The sequence below is a fragment of the Camelus bactrianus genome, chromosome 9 (assembly GCF_048773025.1).
Source record: "Camelus bactrianus isolate YW-2024 breed Bactrian camel chromosome 9, ASM4877302v1, whole genome shotgun sequence".
In the NCBI taxonomy this organism is placed as follows: domain Eukaryota; kingdom Metazoa; phylum Chordata; class Mammalia; order Artiodactyla; family Camelidae; genus Camelus; species Camelus bactrianus.
The window spans coordinates 1116832-1139433 of record NC_133547.1 but is presented as its reverse complement, the minus strand read 5'-3'; the positions used below and the strand labels follow the sequence as shown (position 1 = coordinate 1139433).

At 50.0% G+C, this 22602-nt stretch overlaps 2 protein-coding genes across 5 annotated transcripts in view; both read right to left on the bottom strand.

Annotated features, from left to right (window-relative positions):
- The window catches only part of LOC105074517 (zinc finger protein 599-like), a 29107-nt gene extending 14601 nt beyond the window's left edge, over nucleotides 1–14506 (bottom strand). For 2 of the 4 annotated variants that reach the window (XM_074370940.1, XM_045521939.2), the window contains exons 1-4: nucleotides 14368–14506; nucleotides 9199–9281; nucleotides 1760–4228; nucleotides 1156–1251 (exon numbers count right to left, since the gene is read on the bottom strand). In XM_074370940.1, coding sequence (XP_074227041.1) covers nucleotides 1156–1251; nucleotides 1760–2231 — 568 coding nt within the window. In that variant the 5' untranslated portion in view covers nucleotides 2232–4228; nucleotides 9199–9281; nucleotides 14368–14506. Of the gene's footprint in view, nucleotides 1–1155; nucleotides 4229–8525; nucleotides 9282–14367 lie in introns of all 4 variants that reach the window. The other 2 variants (XM_074370942.1, XM_074370943.1) reach the window with 2 other exon arrangements.
- On the bottom strand, nucleotides 13653–22156 carry LOC105074424 (uncharacterized). The gene is made up of 4 exons (XM_074370944.1): nucleotides 21870–22156; nucleotides 19049–19087; nucleotides 17332–17458; nucleotides 13653–16071 (listed from the first exon to the last, which is right to left on the bottom strand). Exons 1-4 carry the CDS (start codon nucleotides 21900–21902, stop codon nucleotides 14675–14677), a joined length of 1596 nt encoding a protein of 531 aa, XP_074227045.1. The 5' UTR covers nucleotides 21903–22156; the 3' UTR covers nucleotides 13653–14674.
- Between the last annotated feature and the right edge of the window lie 446 nt (nucleotides 22157–22602).

The window sequence follows — 22602 nt, the reverse complement described above, 5'->3', positions numbered from 1 at the left end:
CTTAGCATGTACAAAGTCCTGGGTTCAATCCCCAGTGCCTCCATTTTGAAAATAATAAATAAATAAACCTAATTACCTCCCTCCAAAACAAAACAAACAAACAAAAGAACAGTGAAAACTCACTGATGGTGTCCAAGTATTGAGAGTCATGTTTGTAGGAGGCAATACTGACTAGGAGGGCTCATGAGGAGTCTCCTAAAGTTTCTATCGTGACCTGAATATGGTGGTTACTTGGATTTACTCATCTGTGAAAATTCATCAAGCTAAGCCACTAAGAGCCATGAACAACGGTATGTGTAAATTACACTTCAGTTTAAAAAATTAGGAAAAAAGAAAAGGGTCGAGGAAGTGAGTGGAAGTCCAGTGCAGACCTTTCTCCCAAGAATAAAAGATCTCCTCTAAGAAGTGGGCTGTACACATAGCCACACCAGCTAGAGGCCACTCTAGAGCTCAGGAAGGACCTGAGAGAAGAAAGGCGCTCCCCAGACAGCAGATGTTCCTGGTGCAGGGACTGGTTGCAGCTTCAGAGGGAGGGGAGAACAGAAGCTGCAGGCAGCCAGCAGATGCAGATGGGTCTGAAAGGACTGACAGAAAGGGCAGTAATCCGTAACCTGCATCTGCTCAGAGGCTGAGGCCCCCACAGCTGGGGAGTGGTGGGAGGTCTGAAATACGGCCAGTGGCTGAGATCGCGGGGGCAGGACACAGAGCTGGGCAGAGCAGATGTGTGGAGACAACAGGCTGTGTGGCAGCATGCAGATGAGAGATGACGAGAGCTGGACCAGGGCGGAATGGAGACGTTCAGGAAGGGGACGGACTCAGGAGATGGATGTGGGGTAGGAAACGGACAGGACTTGGGGTGGCTGGGGGAGGGGGTCTGATGGATGGTTCCAGGTTGTTTCTGACCTCAACCTCTTGGATGGCAGGACCATTCATGGAAACTGGTGTCCCTTGGGGGCAGGGGGTTAATAGTTCAGTGGTGGAGCGTGTGCTTAGCACGCATGGGGTCCTGGGTTCAATCCCCACTACCTCCAGTAAGAAAAAAACTGGTGTCGCCAGGGATATCCCAACACGAAGCTTCCACGGAGTTTCAGAAGCAGAAGTCCCTCCGGTCTGCAAGCTGCAGGGAACCCCACTGCCTGGCCCTTGGCAACCCACCTGAGGTAGTGCTTTGGGAAAGGCGTCTCTTCACTGTCCACAGCTTCTTCCCAGGATCCAGCAGGTAGGGCAGTTCTGGTTTAGGAACAGGACACCCTGTTTGCAGAGGTACAGGACAAAGGTGTTTTGTAAAGACCAAGACCACCCTCTCTATAAAGCATGGCATTCAGGACAGGAAGCATTTCAGAATAATGGTGGTCCCGTGTGAGCAGAAATAAATCCTGACTTTGGTCTTGGAAACCAAGGCACAGACACCCACCTTGGGCAGTGTCTACACAATTCCCTTCATCCTACAGAATCCAATGCTGCGCAGCTGTACACCCTGCTCACGTGCAGCCTCGGGGCCCCGGCAAAGTCACCCTCTCCTTCCAAGCTGTTCCCTCATGGATCTAAGTCAGGGTGTCTCTCACCAGGTGCTGCCTGATTCACACCATGGGCCAGTTCGAACCAGACCTCTAGGGTTAGGCCTGGGCGTTAGCAGCTGCCAAGGCGCCCTGGTAACTGGCACCGGGCAGCAAGGAAAGACCCGGTGTCCGCCGCTTGCAAATGGCGCCCCCACCAGCAGCGGTCTCAGGCGGACTGCTGACTTCAGACGGTCACTCACGCAGAAGGGAGGGCGATGAGGTGAACAGGGGCTCTGCTGCCCCAGTCACCGCTGCAGCGTCTCGTGGCTGTGAGGCACCCAGATGAGCTGCAGGCCGACCCCTGCACTGGGAGAGGGAGCAGGAAACAGAGAACAGGGTTGACTTCAACCCGTCGACATAGTCCAGAGGCAGCTGAGCTGGGATGCAACACCAGGCTGCCTGGTTCCGAAGCCCAGACAGCTCAGCACTCCATGGGGGAGAAGATGGCTCATGGGCCCTTTGTGGGGCCAGCAGCTGGGAGAAACTGGGGATGTGAGTGTGAGGATTTAACAGTCGGGGACCAGGGGACAGTGCCAGGGGCCTTCTTGGTGATTCCCCAAAGTGTGCATTGGATGAACCACAGAAGAGGTAGACACAGGGAGGAAGTCTACACGGTGACTCGGGTGAATGTGGCCATTCACACAGACATCCACTATCATCTCTCAGCATCATTCACAAAGGAAAGAGCTTTTACCACCAAGGGAGGCAGAGGCTGGCATCTTCAACAGTTGAGCTCAAATGTTAGCATTTTAGCTTCCTGAGACACACTGCCAGGGCTGTGTTCTCCTTATACAGTGGGGCAGAGGAGCCTGAGGGCACTGATCCAGTGGAAGTCACAACAGTAGGAATACGAGTAAAACAGGCCTATGTGCACTTTAATGCAATAACATTAGGAAAATAATAGTATCACTGAATAAGATGAGTATTTAAATATTCGCAAAAAAATTTTTTGCTCCAAAATCTGATTGCTTCCTTTGGGTAGGAGGTCCCCAGAGGAGGGAGAACTGGCTTCGGGGTCAGGCAGCTTTGGGAAAACACAGCACCTCCCAGGATTCGGTGAGCAGATCAGGGCAAGTGCTGGGAACAGGCCTGATGCGGCCCCAGTGCTCGGAGGACGCTAGCTGTGATGAACTGGTACTAAAGGCTTCTCTTTAAACCAAAACACTTATTTGCTTTTTCTTTAACCAATTTCTTCACTAAGGGAGTCTCATATCACTCCAGAAAATGGGAGAACACTTCCCTTGTCACAAATGATGGGTTACCATTGAAACACCACAATGAAGTCAAAATAAGGCTATGGGGTCCCAGCGACCTCCTCAGCCTCCTCAGGGATGTGAGAGGTGGAGGTCGCTCCCTCTGCTGAAAAGGAAAATAGACAACGGTCCTGGGAGGCATGACGGACTCAGCAGGAACTGAGACCGCTTCCACACGACCACGCACACAGCACACAAACAACAGGGGCCAACTATGGAGCACAGAGGACTGACTGTATTCAGTATCCTGTAATAACCTAAAATGGAAAAGAATCTGAAAAACAATATATATAGTGTATATATATATGTATATATATACACACACACATATATTTATAACTGAATGACTTTGCTGTACACCCAAAACTAACACAACATGGTAAACCAACTATACATCAATTAAAAAAAAAAGAATCAGGAGGGAAATGACTTCCGTGGGGTGTTCATCAGATCATGGGGTGACACATCCGGGTGTCCTCTAAACTCCTCTGTCGCCCCAGCAGAGAGTGCGGGGAGACCTCCCGAAAGAAGGGATGGCCGTATACACCCCAAGGGACAAGGAAGACTTTCAACTGAGACTGTGTTACTTACAAAGATGATGGCAAAGCCCTCCGAGGGCCTGCCTGACTCTCCCCCATCTTGGAGAAGCAGCCCACCACCCACACCCTCCTAACGGGGCTGTGGGGCCACCAGACCCAGCCAGGCTGGGGCGGTCAGGTCCCCTGCACGGGAATCTTCCCCAAGCGCCCTGGGCTGAGCCTGTGCTGAGTGCTGGGGTGAGAGGTTGAAGGAGGTGTGGGCGCAAGTGACCCCCTCTGGTCACAGAAATGACTGTGCAGAAAAGGCAGGACACAGGCACGCAGCGGGATGCAGGCAGAAGAAACCTGAGGGTGTCCGAGAGCCAGGACCGAGGTGCCCACCCCTGCCCAAAGCTGCAGTGAGAGACGGCTAGACGAGGAGCCCCCTGGAGAGGGGCCCAGGGGAGACCCGGAGCCGGGGACCAACGCGCCGCCTCCCAGCTCTGAAGGCAGCTCCTCAGCACAGCCTGCCCCTGGGTAGTGTGGGGGCACCCCCATTTCCCTCCACGGCGAGGACTATGCTTCTTCCTCAGGGACCCGAATGGAGACCGAGGGAGCACGGGCAGGAGGCGGTCGGCCCAGAACACGGCAGGACTGCGGGGGGGAGGGCAGGGCTCAGAGACCCTGTCCACCCCCCCAGGGCCCGGAGAGAGGGTCTGGAACCCAGAAGGAGGCTGCTGGTCCCCACACGGACGACAGGAGAAGCCTTACCCAGGGACACAAGGAGCCTGCACGTATCCAGAGTCACCTTCCGGTACAGGGCCCTCTGAGCCAGGTTCAGGAATTCCCACTCCTCCTGGGTGAAGGTCACAATGACGTCCTTGAAGGTCACCGGTGCCTGAAATGTTAAACAGCAGCATTGTGTCATCCTCTGGGGCTGTGGATGGCATCACAGCCTGTCACTCAGTTGCTGGTGAAGGTGCAGAGGGATCCAGGCCCGAGTCACTGGGGCCTCCTGAGGGCCGAGCTCTGTGCTGGGCTGAGAGACGAGGCTGAGAGAAAAGCCTTCGGCGGGGGGAAGCAGTGGGGCCTGACGCAGATAGTGGCGTTCCTGTGAGGACCCTGAGGGCTCTGGGCTGTCAGAGGAACAGGGGAATAAAGTGATGCTGATTTGGACAGTGAGAACAGCAGCTGGGCCTCTGGGTCCTCACTGTGGTCCTGCCCCAGGCTGAGGGCTTCACAGGCTGTGTTAAAGGGGATACATGGCCGCAGCTCTGGAGCAGCCTCCTGGGTGTGAATTCAGACTCTTGAATGGACACTAGCCTGCTGTGTGACCTCGGGGAAGCCACTTCACTTCTCTGAGCCTCAATATCCCCCATCTGTATAATAATGAGTCTCACGTCATCGGGTTGTTGTGAGAACTGACAAAAAAAGGGCCATAAAGTGAACACGTGAGGCCCTGCTCATCACAGGCTGTGTATCTTGTTACTTTCATTCACCCTCCTGCAGCCACGGAGGGGAACGCCACCCTCAGCCCCATGTCACCATCAAAGCTAAGGCTCAGGGGGCTCTAGCGAGTCGCCCGGGGAGACCCCAGGCTACACAGCAGGGGTGAGATCTGAACCCAGTGCCCCTGGTCCAGGGAGCATGTAGCCCCCACATCCCTCCATGACCACAGCGGCCCACAGTGACCAGGACACAAAGCGCCTCTAATAACAGTTGCTGTCAAACGCACTTCGGCCACCCCTCAACATACACCCAAGGACACAGGCAGAGGATCAGGCTGTCCTCACCCACCTCAGGGGAGAGGCACTGAGGGGGGCGTCACCTGTCCCGGGAGTGGCAGGCCCTGGACCAGTCCTCATACCTGCTCAGGCCCCCTGGCCCTAGCAGACTCCCCGAGGAGATTCCGCAGTGAACCAGCAGTCAGTTTTCCCTTCTGGGTCCTGACAGCTCATGTCCCTGAGGCATGGATACCTCAAGGACCAACTGGGTAAAGATGATGTAGCTGTGACCCTGAGAATGCGGGCAGCAGACTCTGAGTGGTCGTGTCGTGTGTCCTGGGTGGGGGGGGGGTGAACGCCAGGAAATGAACACCCTCTCCCCAAGCCACATCTCAGCACGTAGGGGAGCCCTTGGCAACCACAGGGCCTGCTCAGGCCTCCCTGACCAACTCCGTCCTCACTGCCTCTGTCCACAAGGTCCCCTCCGCCTGGGCCGGCTTCTACCAAGCTCGCCTGTAGGAGGGAGCCCTGCCCACCTCACAAAGGTTCACATACGTGTCACCCTCGGGCCTTCCCAGCCCACTGTGCTGGGAACACAGGCTCTGGTGGCCGATGGACGAGCTTTGAGTTTCGACTCCTCAAGAGCTGTGTGACCTTGGGCAGGTAACAACATCTCTGAGCCTCAAGTCTGCCTTCTGCAAAGCCTTCTGTAAAAGAACAGAGCCTAACCGAGGGGTGAGGCCTGAAGGACTGAAACAGAACAACTGTCCTTCAGGGCAGATCAAGGGCCCAACGAAAGCCCACGATCATCATTGTTTTCTTGATGATTCCTCTTCGCTCCTCAAACGCCCTGGAAAGTCTCAACCCAACACTCAGCTCAGCAAGAAAATGCCAGACCCCAAACATGTGGGGGCAGGGAGTCTTTCAGCTAGAACCAGAAAGTCCAGGAACGATCTCTGCAAAGAGGTGGCATTTGGGCAGAGCATTTGGGCTGAAGAACGCACACAGGTGGCCTGCAGGCTTCTGGAGACGGTGCCCCAGGCAGAGGGAACTAACTGCGCAGGGAAAGACTAGGAAGTGGGTAAGAGCTAGGAAACGGAGGATGGCGGAGCTGGAGGGCAGTGAGCCAGGGAAGGGTGGAGCTGGAGAGGACACACAGGCACACAGGCAGTCAGGGGGACAGCTGCAGCAGGCCACCGTAGGGGTCTGAACTGATTCCACGCGTGAGGCGAGCCCACCAGCTCTCCAACCTACTACTGAGCCCATTACAGGGCTGGTCCGGTGGTAGGCCTAGGGCTAGAGTGCCAACAGGGACTAACAGATCCACAACAGGCAACCGAGTAACGAGCAAGACAATGTCAGATGGCCCCATGGGTTCTGATGTCATAAAATGGAGTGGGGAAGCGGAGGGTACAGCTCAGTGGCAGAGCGTGTGCTTAGCATGCATGAGGTCCCAGGTTCAATCCCCAGTACAGCCATTTAAAAAATAAATAGATAAATAAATAAAAATGAAATAAATAAACTTAATTACCTCCCCTCCCCCTCCCCAAAAAAATAACTTTAAAAGAAAATAGTGTGGAGATTAGACAGGTTGGGGGCAACTTTATAAAGGGAAATCTGGGAAGGCCTCTCTGAGGAGGGTCCACTGGAGGAGGAGTGGAATGAACAAAGGGGGCCACATGAACAAAAAGTGAACACACGAGACAACTGCAGAAGGTGACTGAGGCTGTAACAAGAGTAAACAGGGTCTGTTGTGTGTTGACATAGAAACGCACAGAATGTTCCTGCAAGGGGCCATCGCCAAATCTGTAATGCATTCACTCAGTTTTCACATCAAAGTGTCTTTTGAAAAAATTATTTATTTATTAATTTATTATTTATTTTATTTTGGTGTGGGTGATTAGGTTTATTTATTTTTAGAGGAGGTACTGGGAATTGAAATCAGGACCTCATGCACATGAAACATGGGCTCTACCACTGAGCTATATACCCCCCCCCCCAGTGTCTTAAAGAGAAAAATGGCTTCACTGCTGTGAGGAGCAGGACATCTTTGTATTTTGCATATTGTGAATACATGGCAACTGCAAACATGAATCCAGTGACTTTCCTGGCCCCTAGCCTGCCCACGGGCCCTTCGAGAAAAGGAGCAGTCATTCCAAAAATACTGCACCCACAGTGCATCTGTCCCCAGGCTCTCCCTCTTCCCCATAGCCTCAACTAGGTACAGGCCCGAGACCCAGGAAACCCCAGGGCTGGAGTTCCCCGGGTGAGCCCCTAAGATCATCACAGGACAAGGACCTCTGTTCCCAGAAAAGCATCTAGAGTGACACTACCTGGCCAGTGCTGGATACTGGGGAATACATACCACACATGTGCCTTCTCTGATCACCTCAAGCCAAGGGGAGGAAATGTTACTATTGTCATTAACCCCAAAGAAATAGAAGACAAGGGCACCCATGAGACTTGCTCAGGGTAACAGCCCTGGGAAGGGCACGGTTACAATGCACGCTGAAGTTTCCATAGTGTTACATGAGCTCTTTCCTAAAGCTCAGTCCATTCAGACAGCACAGACACAGAGGGGATTCGGAGATGTCCCATTTCTCTCCTGTTTGTACTGCTAAAAGGACAAGACCAGGGAAAAGGGCTCCTTGAACCCTAGAAATCAGATTAACGAACAGCCACAACCAGCATTTCTGGAGCATTCTGGTGCTGCATTCAGTGGTTTTCACGTCCAGTCACCCCGCAGAGAAGATGCTGTTATTAACCCCATTTCACAGCTGAGGAAACTGAGGGGCTCTGGACTTAGCAGACTTTCCTGCTACTGGGCATTGGCAAAGCCTGGAGCTGAACCCAGACCGTGGGCTCCGAAACTCGTTTTGCACACCTGAGATACGCACTTTGGCTGGGAGGGTGGCTGAAGATACTCATGTGGAACTGAGGGTTTCACGTATGTTGGGGGGTTGCAGGGAGCCCCCTCCCTGATGCTGACTTCTCTCACCTTAAGTCTGCTCTCAACTGTACGGCAAGAGGAAGCCTCTTAAAAGACGAATCAGATCCCTTCCCTCCTCTCCTCCAAATCCTCCACGGTTCCCAGCAAAGTAAAAGAAGTCCCCGTTCCTCAGCCTGCTGTTCCAGACCTGACTTCTCGGCGCATTCTATTCCCAACAGACAAAATGGAGATCCGCAATTCCACACGGCTCAGCCTCACCTCCCGGCATTCACACCTAGTGGTTCATGTGCCTGGGACACGGCTCCACAGCTCATCGCTCTACTGAGTTGAGAACCTTCCAGACCAACCCCGGCCTGAATTCAGGACGCCTGGCTGGGACTGACTGGCCAGCCTCCACGGCCACCAGACTGAAAGGCAGCGTTAGGGGAAGTGAAGACGCCCAAGACAACACTATCCTCTACATGCGGGAGCCAGGACGACGGGGCTGGGGGTCCAGGGGGCCCGAGGGGGCCTCCACTCACCAGTGCCGGGTCCGCTCGCGCCTCCGCCGCCATCATGGAACGCTCTGCAGGAACCCGGGCCGTGCGAGGTGGACGACCAGGGAGGATCCCCAGCGCTCAGCCGACTCCCTCCGCTGCCCCGCCTACACTCAGCCGTGCCTCTGCGCAGGGTGGGCGGGAGGCCTCTTCCCGAGGGTCCGTGCTCCCGGGCCTCGAGCCCGCTCAGGGCAGCGGAACAGCGATCCCGAGGAGCCAGCCGCAGCCACAACGAGCGCCACGAGGACGCCGCCGGAAGTCGCCCCGACACGGGATCCCAGCCCTGCGCTGTCATTGGCCCAGAGCTACCGCCTCTTGCCGCAGAGCCTGCTGGGTAACGTGGCCCCCGCAGCCCCGCCTGGCACCTCGGAGGGCAACCCCTCGGCAATCTCCGCCGCGGATCAGGGGGCCCTGCGTGAGGGCCCCTGGGAAACGACTTCATCGGGTCCGCGGGCGCGGCGAGGCCTCGTGGCTTCTTAAATGGCCGACCCCCCCACCCCGGCGTTTCTGGGGTCTGTCTTATGCAACTAAGGGAAATGTTTAGATGTGTTATTTCATATGTGCCCAAAGGCTAAAATCCCAAAGGGACACACCAGACCACTGGTATCATGCAGATAGAAAGGGAGTCCACCCAAAGATTCGAACTAATAAATACTACCTTGCTTTTCTTTCACTGCAGCGAGACTGAAGCTTGAGTCATTCTCTGGGCTTCAGGACTGGCCAGGGACGACAGAGAAGAGACTTCAGAGGTGAAGAAGGCACAGGTATTAGGCAGCCTTGAATCACGTGGCCAAGACGCTGTCTCTTTTTCCCTCAGAAAACATATTTTTCCCGCCTCTGTACTCATTGATTGTATTTGTATCCAACCCAACTGTCCTATCAATATAGTATTTCTTACTCCATATTACAAGGCATGTTAATTTCTTTTAGTAGTGTGACACCTGAGGTCTATTTGAAAAGTAGAGGTATTTACCAAATTTCATTTCCTGTTATGTCAGTTCCTGAAGTGGTAGAAGTGCGTAGAAAGTGGCCACCTGAACTGTGAGACAAATGTTCTGGTTTTTTTTATCTCAATTTGTTTGCAGTAATTGCAATGATACTGTCTGCCAAAAGATTTGAAATTGTCTCTGAAACCGTCTGTGAAAGGTAAATGACTCTCCACCAGTTTCATTCTTCTAACAACATTATTCACAATTACTTCATTTAATGCATTAACCTTTATTCAGTAAAATTTCATTCTGGGAAGATGCCCCATGTTCTCATTATATAGTATCTTTGTTACTGAGGATCTGCACATGATTGTGGTTAGACAGCTCGATGTCCTCAGATCAGAACATGGCTTCTCTACCCCCCAGTCAGCCCCTTTGTGTCATACTACAATAATCAAGGGTGAGTCAAGGTTTTTGTCCAAGCTGGAATAAGGGGTTTGTCATTAATTGTGATGGGAAGGTGGGTGGTGGTGGTATGGGTGGAGGAAGTTGGGAGGAAATATTATAATCTCACTTTTGAACATATTTTTTAAGAATGTATCAAACATCCAAATGAGGCAGATTGTAGGCATTTCAATGTGGGACTCTGATTTTTTTTTTTCTTTTGGTAAAACAAGTCAGAATTTTTATTCTTTGATGGATTATTTAGAATGCCCATAGCTATGCAATCCAGACTCCTCAACAGAAGAAATTAATGTTCACAAATAACACAAAGTAAAATGTCTCATATATGGACCTTGAAGTTACAAGTAAGTCCAATGATTTAGAAAGAAAGTAAGCACAGCATGCAGCTTATCTGGAGAATATTTAAGGACTGCCTGACCTGAGTTACAAAAGGATGCTCCTTTATCTCAGGTTGGGACCAATGTGTGGTACCATTTACACTCCAGAGCTCCACATGGGATCAAAATGAGGTAGATTCCAGATGAAGCCATACTCTTGCTTAGCTCTTTTCCTTGCTTTGTTCTGTTGTTCAATTTCCCCTGATAATTTCCCCCAAATAAATCGCATGTTGTTGAACTCTGTGTCTGGTTCTGCTTCTGCAAACCCCAACCTTAGGCAGAACACATTTGGTCAAAACGTAAAATATTCATCATGTGAAATATATCAGGGATATTTGGTTTCTTCTCCATAAGATGAGCAAAGGCCCGGAAAACTCTCTTGAATGTGTAACTGCAGAATCAGACCAAAACTTGGCCCTATCCTGTTTCTAACAAGATTCTGAGTTGTTTTTCAGAGACAACAGCATGTAACCACAAGTCCTGCAACCAAACCATGTGCTGAAAGATTTTGACCTCATACAACCCCCAGAACCGAAGTTTCTCCCCCCTCCCCCACTTGCCTGTAGTTTTCTTTTTTTTTGTAGTGTCGTTGCCTGGTTTTGGTATCAGGGCAATGGTAGCCTTGTAGAATGAATTTGGAAGTGTTCATTCCTATTCAACTTCTTGGAATAGTTTGAGAATGATTTGTATTAGCTCCTCTTTATATGTTTGGTAGAAATCCCCTGTGAAAGCTAACTGGTCCTGGAATTTGGAAGTTTGCATAAACCCAAGAACCCTGACAACCAGAACCAAAAAGCGAATCAGAGATTACAAACCTGATTTCAAGACATATTATAAACAAATATTCAACACATGAAAGTACTGGCGTGATCTGTGGATCACTCGACTCCTGACAACCTGCAGTGACTCACCAACAATGACTGGTAACTTCCCAAAGCTCCCATGGAGACACAGGAGGGATCTAAATTAAATGCACTGTTCTCACTGAGTGTGGGTGGATCCATTGTTCTAAGAGGGTAGGGTGTCTGGTCCAAATTTTGTTTAAAAAAATTATAAATGGGACATGTAGTTGAGATGTAATCACACTAAGGCAAAGATGATACAGACAGATAATAGATAGGTAGACAATACAGATAGATTCTAGAAGAAAGGATCTATTTTTACAGAGAAGCAATGGAAGCCAAGCCACTCCTGGGAGGGTAGGGAGTGTCAAATGTTTTTTTGAGGGGAGGAATAATTAGGCTAATTTATTTAGAGTGGAGGCACTGGGGATTGAACCCAGGACCTTGTGCATGCTAGGCACTCTACCACTGAGCTGTGCCTTTCTCACCTAATTAGTGTGATAAAGAGAACATCCAGGAAACTGAAATGCAATTAACAGCCTTCTACCAAGGATAGACACATAGACACCTCCCTACACAGTGTGTGACACATTGTTAAAGGCTGCATGACACATGTCCCTGATCAACGGATATCACACGGACACTATGTACCCACTCACACTGGGAACTCATCTTCTTCATCTGATTACTCACAACTTACGTTAACGTGAAGCCTATAGAGTGAACCCTGTTTTGGTCAGTGACTTTACTGAGAGACCAGTGAGACAAGTTTCAAATCAATACAAACTGAGGAGGGGAGATGTCAGGTACTTCTGAAACAGACTGATGATGGGCAACGTGTGTCTGGCTTCCTCAGCAAATGCCTTTTGTTTTTATGGGTTTCTTCTCATCTGTCTATATCTCTATCTATGTGTCTATATGGCTAATCTACTTAAGGTTTTATTTCTATTGTCCTAACCTCAGGAAGCCAAATTTAGTTTTTAAGAATAGTTAATCTTGGGTTTCCTGAGATAAAAGTTCCAAACAATCAGATCGCTGAAGAGATACTGAACAAATGTGTATTTGCTCCCAGAACAAGGGCTGCCATGGCAGCATCTCTGAAAGTGAGCAACAGGGGTGACATATAAGCCTGTGATAAACAATTAGAACTCCACTATGTCATCTGCTTGTAGGGAAGTGATTACCGCTTCACGTGTAAGCGCACTGACAGTGTCTGCTCAGGGAGTACAGATAAACTGTGAAAGCACATGGCACTATGTGAGTCCCAACAGCGAGTAAAAGTGCTTAATAAGACAGATACCCATCAGGAGCGCCACACATTGATGAAGGAAAGCTGGTTTTTGAAATAAACAATCAAAATCCCAATATAATGTGAGAAAAAAAAAAAAACCTGACATCTAATAAGAGAGAGAAGGAAGCCAATAAAATGACTACTGGGGAGTTTTAGTTGAAATAAAGGCATTTTGCAAAATATGATTTCTTCTTGTAGCTCAAGACCATTGAGGGTGGTGAAAATAAAGGAAAAGACAGCGTGAGAAAAGTTAGGAAGCGTATCCAGTCATGCAAATGAATGTTAAATCTGCGTTGCCACTTACCCCATATTTTAAGACATCAATATGTATCATGTGTGTTTTAGACATTTTTCCGGGACTATGGAATCTATCAGTGCACAACATATAAACACACATTTCCCTCCTGGAACTTACTCTGTATTTGCTGGAACAATACAATGAGCAGCTCATCTATGATGCTGAGTGCATAGTGTAACAGAAGGGGAAGGGTCCTAAGGAAGCAAGAAGGGCAGCATATGGGTGATGAAAAAATTAGGAGTTTATGATGGATTCAGGCACTAAACTGTCCACATTTGGACTCAGTGAAGATAACAAATGAGGATGTAAGTTTGGTGATTTATTTCTTCCTTTCCCACTGTGGCATATTCGTCATTTTGCGTCACTGAATGAAACTGGAGCTCCAGGACAGCAGTGAGTAAGAGAGCAATGGGCAGCTGTCCTCCTTTTATTTTATCCTAATGCAAGTATTTTAATAATGGTTCAAAGGTACAGTACTTCTAACAGCTCTCTGTAGATGTCACTTATAAGATTAAGAAGGATCACGTCTATCCTTACTTTGATAGCTCAGGGTCCTAGCACTGAACAACTCACAAATTAAAAATTTTTTAAAATTCCCTTTCACAGTATCATCACATATAGAGAATACCTAGAGACGCTTAAATTACACAAGACCAACAAACAGAAAACTAAAGCATATTTCTAACAAAAATTAAGTAAGCTCTAAATAAAAAGAGATACATCGTGCTTATGGACTGGAACACCTAGTACTTCTCTCTAAACTGAAGAGTAAGTGCAATCCGTATCGAACTCCTAGCAGGATTTTCTGTGATGTACACATTGAAAAGTGGATCCTAAACTTCACATGGAAAGGCAAAGAACCAAGAATAGCCTTTAGAACTTTGAAAAAGCGAATCAGAGATTACAAACCTGATTTCAAGACATATTATAAACAAATATTCAACACATGAAAGTACTGGCGTAAAGTAGATAAATGCAACAGAATAGTCCAGGAATAGACACAGACATAAATGATACACCGTCAGTGAAGATAATAAAGCAATTCAAAGAAGAAAATATAGTCTTTGAAATCAGTATCACTGCAGCAATTCGGCATCCATATTAAAAAAAAATCCAAAATCAACTGAAAATGGATTATTAATATCACTACAAAACCTAAACTATAAATTACAGAAGGAAATGTCAAGAAAATTCTGTCTTTATATTTGGGAAACATTTCTTTTTTAAATCAGTAAAACAATAAAGGAAAAAAATAGATTACAGTAAATTTTAAACCGTTTTTTCTGGAAAAGCAATTGAAAAGACAAGACCAATTCTGGAAGAATATACTGGCAAATATTTCCATAAAAGAGCCTAAATCAAGAATCCAAGGGGAGAGCACAGCTCAGTGGTAGAGCACATGCTCAGCATGCACAAGATCCTGGGTTTAATCCCCAGTGCCTCCACTGAAAAATAAAATCTAATTACCTCCCCCTGAAAAAAAAAAGAATCCATAGAGAACATTTAAAATGCAGTAATTAAGATGACAAATCATATAAAGCAAAATTTCAAAAAAGAAATATGAATGAAAATTATGACAGGAAAAACGAACATCATGTCATTAAGGAAATGGAAGTTAAACTCACTAGGTATGGCTGTACACCTACGATGTCACTGAAAGTAGGAAGTCTGACCACACCAAGTGCTGGTGAGAACGTCAAGCACGGGAACGCGGGCTCTGGCTGTTCTGGTGAGACTGTACAAGGACACTGCCACTTCAGGAATGTGTGACGGGCCCCACAGAAGAGGAACAGGCACCTACACTACGACCCAGGGACTGTGCTGCTAGATATTAACTCAAGTGCAGGAAGGCTCAAGTCCAGAAGGCATCTCCCCAGTGTGCTGAACTTTCTTGCTTTTCACGAGCTTGGAGCTGTCTACAGAGAACTGCACTCAAGGATTTTCAAAAGTATGGTTACCCTCATGGACAGTAAGACTCCTTCTGTAGAGAAAGGCTGCCCCACATTTACTGCACACGTAAGGCCGTTCTCCAGTGTGGGTTCTCTGGTGCACAACAAGGCTTGCTTTGTAGCAGAAGGTCTTCCCACACTCACTGCATCTAAAAGGCTCTTCTCCAGTGTGGATTCTCTGATGCTCAACAAATCTGATTTTCTTCTTAAAAGCTTCCCCACATTTGTTGCACTCATAAGGCCTTTTAGCAACGTGAATATTCTGGTGTCTATTGCGAGCAGAGCTAGTTACAAAGAACTTCTCACATTTGTTACATCCGTAAGCCCTTTCTCCAGTGTGAATTCTCTTATGGGCAACAAGACTCCCTTTGTACACAAAGGCTTTCCCACACTCACTGCAAATGTAAGGCCTTTCTCCAGTGTGGATTCTCTGGTGACAAAGAAGCCTTTTTTTTAAGACGTAGGACTTTCCACATTTGCTACACCCATAAGGCTTTTCTCCAGTGTGGATCCTCTGGTGCACAAGAAGGTTATTTTTGTACGGGAAGAGCTTCCCGCATTCACTGCACTTATAAGGATATTCGCCAGTGTGGATTTTTTGGTGGTCAACCAGTGAATCCTTGCGGGCATAGGCTCTCCCACATTCCTTACACTCAAAGGGTCTTTCTCCAGTGTGGACTCTTTGGTGCACAACAAGTTTACCTTTGTAGAGGAAGACTTTCCCACAATTACTGCACTCAAAAGGCTTGTCCCCTGTGTGAACTCTCCGATGATGATTAAGACCCCCCTTGATTCTGAAGAACTTCCCGCAGTCACTGCACTCATAAGGTTTTTCTCCAGTGTGAATTCTCAGGTGCTCCGTGAGTTTATACTTTTTATTGAAGGCTCTGCCACAGTCGCTGCACTTGTAGCGCCCTGCCCCAGGGTGGGAGACCTCCCTGCTCTTCCTGCTTCGATGTGGGTGCTCTCCACTGCGGCAGGGCTGGTGCTGGACAAAGTCCAGGGTGCCTAGGAAATCCTTCTTGACCTCTCTGCATGTGAACATGCTGTCGGATACACGCGCTGTGCAGCCGGTCATGAGCAAGGCCCTGCTCTCCTCCCCTGTGAGGTGTTTCTCTCCCCTGGGCTGCTTCTGGTGCTGCTCTAGGTAAGAACTGAACATCTCCCCATAGGCCCCAGGAGAGGATGGTTCCAGACCAGGAGGGACTCCTTGGTGCTCGGCCAGGTATGAAACATCCTTCTCTACCAGGACACACGTATCGGAAGTAAGAGTCTTCAGGATGGATGGGTCTGGCTTTGGACTCCTGGCTTGTGCTACTTCTTCTACAGATAAACACTGTTCGGAAATGTCCTCTTCAGCATCTGCCTCAGGCCAGCAACCTGAAAGGAAAACAAAAAAATGCTGAAGTGTATGGAGATTTTGGTGGGACAGGAACCGACCAAAAGATTTTTGTATGACGCATCAGAGTCTAGGTCCACTGGGAGCCAGAGTCAGGGTGAGAAGGGGATATACTCTGAGTACTAGATGTGAGGGTGACAGAATGGGGGAGGTCTTACAACAAGCAAGAAAACAAGATACTGGGATATGGTGCTATGTCAAGAGGACAGGCCTGGAACAACCCATTCCTTGGCCAATGATGTTCAGCAGGACTTTCTGGTGGCGACAAGTTTACTGTGTACAATGTTCTAGCTCCAGGAAAATGTAATGCACCCGACCAGCTGGTGTTCAGGGACTGTGAACATCCTAGCACCTCACACAATACTTTAAGAGAGTATTATCGGAGAACAATACACGGGGGTTGGGGTGAGGGGAAAGACAGACGTGGAGGACGCTGAGGCAGAAAACAGCCATTGGTAAGAGCTCCCAGTGAAAACGAAAAGGCGGCAAAGTGTCAAAATGCAAAAGAAAAATAGAAGTCAGGTATCGCCATGACGAGCTTTAAGACTCAAACAAGAGTGAGCAAAGGACATTTGCTTGTAGGATGAGACTCACGGATGCTGCCACGCCTTCCTACAGCTCCTCTTCACGGCCCCGGATCCAGTCAACCCTCTTCCTGTGTCTAGAGAGGTGTCTGCCTCGTCAGGCACCCAGGGCTGCCTCCACCCCTCAGCTCAGGCTGGGTGGCCGTGGAACCTACCAGATCCAAGTCCTCACAGGAAAACAGGGCCACTATGAGAAAGACACTGGCCCAGAGGGAATCAACCAATGACAGACTTGAGGACAGATATTTACTGCTGTAGGAACCGTGGGGAGAATACTGAAAAACATGAGTGTGTGTGGACCACAAATGCTCAGCGGTAAGTACCTGGGACCCCGGGGGCAGGCAGGGCACAGAACAGGAGGCGGAGCCTGTGACGCAGACACCCCCCCCTCACGTCTCCACACTCAGCGCGGCAGCAGCGGGGAGACAAACTGGAGGTGGACGGGCAGGCTTCCAGCCTCGGAGCCCAGCGCCTCCTGTGAACGGCTTCCGGGGACACGGCGCACACACAGGATGGGGAAACAGCCAAATGCCAGGACATCAGGGAGTCAGCAGCGCCCACGGTCCAGGCTGGGAAGGCGGGGGGGGGGGGGGGGCGTCACGCAGAAAGAAGGGCGGAGCCCAGCACAGGGGAGGGCGTGGGAACGCGGGGCCTTACCCAGGGAGGCTAGAAGGGACAAGGTGTCCAGCATCACGTCGTGGTACAGCAGCCTCTGAGCATCACTAAGGAGCCCCCACTCCTCCTGGGAGAAGTACACAGCCACATCCTCAAAGGTCACAGGGCCCTGTCAGGAGGGGGACAGGTGAGTTCACAGCAGCCTCTGGAACCAGGACCCCCAGGTCATGGTCGTCCACCCAGGGCCCCCCTCAGAGTGGAGACTGATGCCACAGGGACCGCCATCATTCAGATCATTCAGTTAAGCCAGAGAGGGAGGGGCGGGCTCACAGGTGCTCTGGGCGGCCGCACACACGCCCAGTTACTCTCCTTCCGCTCGGCTCTCCTGGGATCACACAGACCGTGCCACCAACAATGACACTGGCACTCAGCCTCCTGGGGGAAACCTGAGCACAAGGGCCCCGAGTCATCCTCACACTCCCTCCCCACGGCCCAGCGGGGAGGATCTCACCTCCCGCACCCGCAGACCATGACCCCACCCCCACCCCCACCCCAACACTGCCACCTCTGCTCCAGGCCTCGGGCGTCTCACTGTGTTCCCCACACCCCCTCAGCACAGGCCAGCCACTCTGACAGTCTGCAGGCTCCAGCAACACTTATCACAAACCCTGAGCCTGCGGAGGGGAGATAGTGCCCCAGGCCTCACCTCTGGGTCCCTCTCAGTAGTACCTTCTCCACCCCCTAGGATCCTGTGCCGCGACCAGGATGCACCTGAGGCCCCTCACAGCCCCAGCACACACACTCATGGTCACTGTACCTACGCATCCGTCACAGTGATGACACCCACCCCTGTCCCAGTGCCCAACAAGTGAGCCAGTCCACGGAGAAGACCCTCCTCCCCCACAACCTTCATGCCATCGCCCCCATGACCTGTGAGAGCTCAAATCTGGCCTGGGCCACGTGCTCTCCACCTGCTCAGGAGCACCTTCAAGCCTGACCCGCCTTCCCTGATCTCCAGAGGTGTTTCCTCTTGCCCACCTGACACCTCACACTCAGCCTGGTGATGCGTAACTCTGGCTAGCACTTCTGTTAATTACTCCTACTTTGGACTTCCCATCTCAGAAACGGCATCTCCACTCTCCCCTAAAGGCACACATCGCGGGGTCGTGTCAGGCCACTGTCCCTCACCCTGTACAGCAGAAGGTCACCTTTACTCACACACGAGACAGAAACGAACCTCCTCTCCTGCTACAGAGCCGCTGCTGGGATCCAGTCTCAGTGGACCTTCACCAGGACTGTCCCTCCACTGGGTCTCCCTGGCTCCACCCTCACCCCCACAATCTCCTCCCCTGGGCAGGCAGAGCAGCCTCTTCAGACCCAGAGCCAGACCACTCCCTCCTCTGCTGCAAACCCGGCACGGCCCCCACACCCTCAGGAGAGCCCCAGCTCCCCAGGCTGCCGTCCCAGGAGCGACTCCTGCCCTCAGTCTTTTCAGCGGAATCCTGCTGCTCCCTGAGCCCTCCCAACTCACTCTCGTCTCCAGGCATGTGGACAAGGCCAGCCCCTGTGCCCAGGGACATCTCACCATTTGACCTTCTTCACTGGACATACAGGAACACCTCAGGACCACTTCTGACCTCCAGGATCCTGGGCCTGAGGGGACCCCAGGGCCCAGAACCAAGGACAACATCCTAGGACAACAGTGTCTCCAGATCGTGTGTCAGGACCAAGGGTAGGGATGACGTCTTCTTCCACTTACCTGTCCAGGGACCACAGATGTTGCTGCTACTATGAGAACCTGTGAAAAGATGGAGGATGTGAGATAAAGGTGATCATGGTGAGGTGAGGATGTAAAGCCTGAGCTGTTTCCCCCTTCCTCTTCTTTGGAGATGAATGACCTCAGGCTGGCCTCTGACCTCAGATCCTTACTCTTTGGAACTGTAACTGGACAACTCTATGGCCCTGGACATAGACCCAACCTCACTGAGACTCAGTGTCTCCATGTGTAAAATGGCAACACTTAGGATGTCCCTCTCATGATGCTGCAGTGGACACCAGATGCATTACTGCATGTCTGTTGCTAAGGCTGAGCTATCAGACAAGATGAACATTTCTGCAAATGCTTTTGAAAACAGTATCTCTTAAATGTCTTCCACATCACTGTATAAATGTGACATTTACTTGATACCTGGAGTTTCTGTGATTCTCTTTCTGACATTAAATACACGGAGTCTTTTCAACCACAAATGATCTGATTCAATGACACAAAGTGGGTGTCCTACATTTAATCCTATTCTGATAGTACCTGAGGTGAGTGACAGAATCCACAGGTTTAAGGGCTCAGTCCCACAAAACTGCCCCCTTTTCAGAAGCCAGTTCCAATCTCTAGTGCCCTGGCAACCAGTACTTCTGTCCCACTTGGCTACAAGTTCAGGGTTTCAAGTGAACGTCTCCTGAGTTTTGATAACTTGCTAAAAGGACCCACAAAAGTCAAGAAACCACTTTTCTGATTTCTTCTCGTTTATAATAATGGATACAAGTTAGGTACAGCTAAATGGAAGAGCTGTCTAGGTCTAGGAAGGGGGTGGAGGGCAGCAGAGTTTCCAGGCCCTTTCAGTATGTGCCTCCCAGAACCTCCATCATTTGAATTTGTGTACCAATCTGGAGGCTCCTTGAATTTTATTGTTCAGCAGCTTTTACATCTAATTTCCAGTTCCCTTCTGATCCTTGGGAGTTCCCCAGTGGTGCTAGAAGTTTAAATTTATAATCGTTTGTTATTTCTGGTGGCCTGTCCCTATCTAGGGGACTGACCCTAAGTCACTTCATTATAATAAACTTCTGTTTCATAAAAGGGGCTGTTGTATATAATAAACAGTACTAATGCCCAGGAAATTCCAAGGGGTTCAGAGCTCTATGTGAAGAGCTCAAGACAGTATCTATCTATCTATCAATCTATATCTATCTATCAATCTATTTATGTAACACAGACATATATACTCATTTTAACCAATTACTACTTGCATACAGATTGTTACATTTATACACCTTTACCTCACAGTTTCCTGGGGGAGGAGGCACCTGTGCCCGTGACCAGGCCTGGGCTGCCCCACCAGCGGGGCTGACCCATTTCTGGCCCCACAAGGAGTGGACAGTCGGCTGTGTGCAGAGCAGTGAATCTACACAAGCTCACGCCTCCTTGTCCATCTCCATCCCAGCCATGGCTCCCGACTCCTTACACCCCTGCTTCCCCAGAAAGCCCCGGAACCACAGGACCCTCCCATCTGCAGGCAGCCTCAGCAAGTCCCACCCACTTGGCCCTGCCCTCCAGCCCCAGCTCTCCCTTCCCTCATCTCACAGATGAGAGGGTTTCAGCTCACAGAAAAGTGACAGGACTTCCCCCCAACTTGAGATCCAGACTTGGCCCCCCAATCCAGGACTTAGGCTGTCAGCACATGGACATCACTGAGCCAGCGACACCCCACCCAAATTCCAGACTACAGATTCCAGCAAGCTATATATTTCAAAAACAGCATGTCCCAAATCCAACTTTTAATCCCTTGTACAAACCGATTTCCCACATCAGTTTCTTGCCTCAAGTCTTCCAGACTCTCAGCCAAAAGAAAACCTTTATTGTCCTTTCACTGACCTTGATGTCAGAGCCACAGTCACTGCACCAGGAAATCCTGCCAATTATCTTCAATTGGGAACCTAATAACTTATATTCCTTTGTAAAAAATTAATGAACAGAAACCTCAGTTAGAGTTGGCACGCCAGAAGGGTGAGCCCTCACTGACCTCAGACAATAGCGGAATCCCGAAGGAAGAAGGGCTCTCTTTCCTGGAAAGGACTCAGCCAATGAAAGCCAAGGACGCTTCACTGACTACAGCCCTTCTAACTTCCTTTTTAAAATTTCTGTAAAAGTGTTCGCTAACCCTGGCAGCACATCCCAGTTTCAATATTCCCTGATGATCCCACAAAAGAAACATCTTTGCAGGAGAAATCGCGGGCAGTCTATTTGTTTCAGGTCAACAACTTCCACAGCCACCACTCTCGTCCAGAAACCACCGTATTCTTCCGAGTCTAACGCAGTCGGCTCTCCCAGTCTCCCTGCTTCCACCCTCATCGCCTTCCCTAGTCTGTTCCCCTCTGAGCAGCCTTTGAAATACTTTCCAACCTTTAACTCAAAAATCAATCAAACAAACAAAAAAACCAAACTCTAACTCTGACCGTTTTCCTGATTTATTAAGAACCCTCCATGGTTCTCAGAATCCTCACACTATTGGCCCAGACGCTGAGGCTGCCCTCACAGCTATGATTCATTAACTTCTCTGCTCCCTGCAGAAGGGACTCGACCCCAGGTTTCTCGAATGCCCCGGACTAAGGTGCACTTCCGTGGATTTACACGCGCTGGGTCCACCGCTGTTAACACTGTCCGCACTCATCACATCGCCAGTCAGCAGCGGGGCCACCACACGTGCACACCTCCTGTTCTGGAAACAGAGTCCTGACCCGCAAGGCCCTGAGCAGGAGCCCCTCACTGGGGGCCTGACGATTTGCCCAGGATCTGGGGAGCAAGTCACCTGGGCCGGGTCCGTCAGCGCGCCGGTTGCCATAGGACCCTCTGGGGTCCGTGGGGCCAGGAGACACGCGGGATAATGGCGGACACCTCAGGTGAAAATCCCGGAACTAGGGTCCGCAACCCGCTCACTCCTGTGCAGTGTGGACGGTGCCCCCTCGGGCTCTTCCTATTTTCTGTTACTCGGCGGGACCCAGGGATCCAGAATTTCGTATCCCACAACCGGCTGTAAGAGCCGCGACACAACCGCCATCAGAAAGAGGCCGGAAATCCCGCCCCATCCTGTTTAATGTTCACGGAAATGCCCCAACTAGGGGTCGTCATTGGAAGAGAGCGCAGGGCGCCCGCGCACGTCCTTCTGGGTAATGTAGTTCCCGTTGCGCAGCGGATTGAGTTGCGTGTGCGGCCCTCCCCCACCTCGTGCGCACGAAAGGGCCGGGTACCTGCCGGCAGGACTGTTAAAAGCGTTATCAAAATACACTCAGCAAAGCCTATATGTACAATCTTCATAAGATTCTGATTTAACTCGCATTTATCAACATAAAAGTTGATAGAGGATTGGAAAAAAAGCATTCCGGGTATGAAAAGCCTGAGTCGCTACAGTGCTTGTTTTTGGATTTTTTGAAAATATTGGAAGATTTGATGAAAAAAGTAAAGTCCAGAAGATTTTGGAATAAAAATATGTCAGGCATGTATAAGTAGCATTGCTATATCTGCCAAAAACATGAAAATAAGAA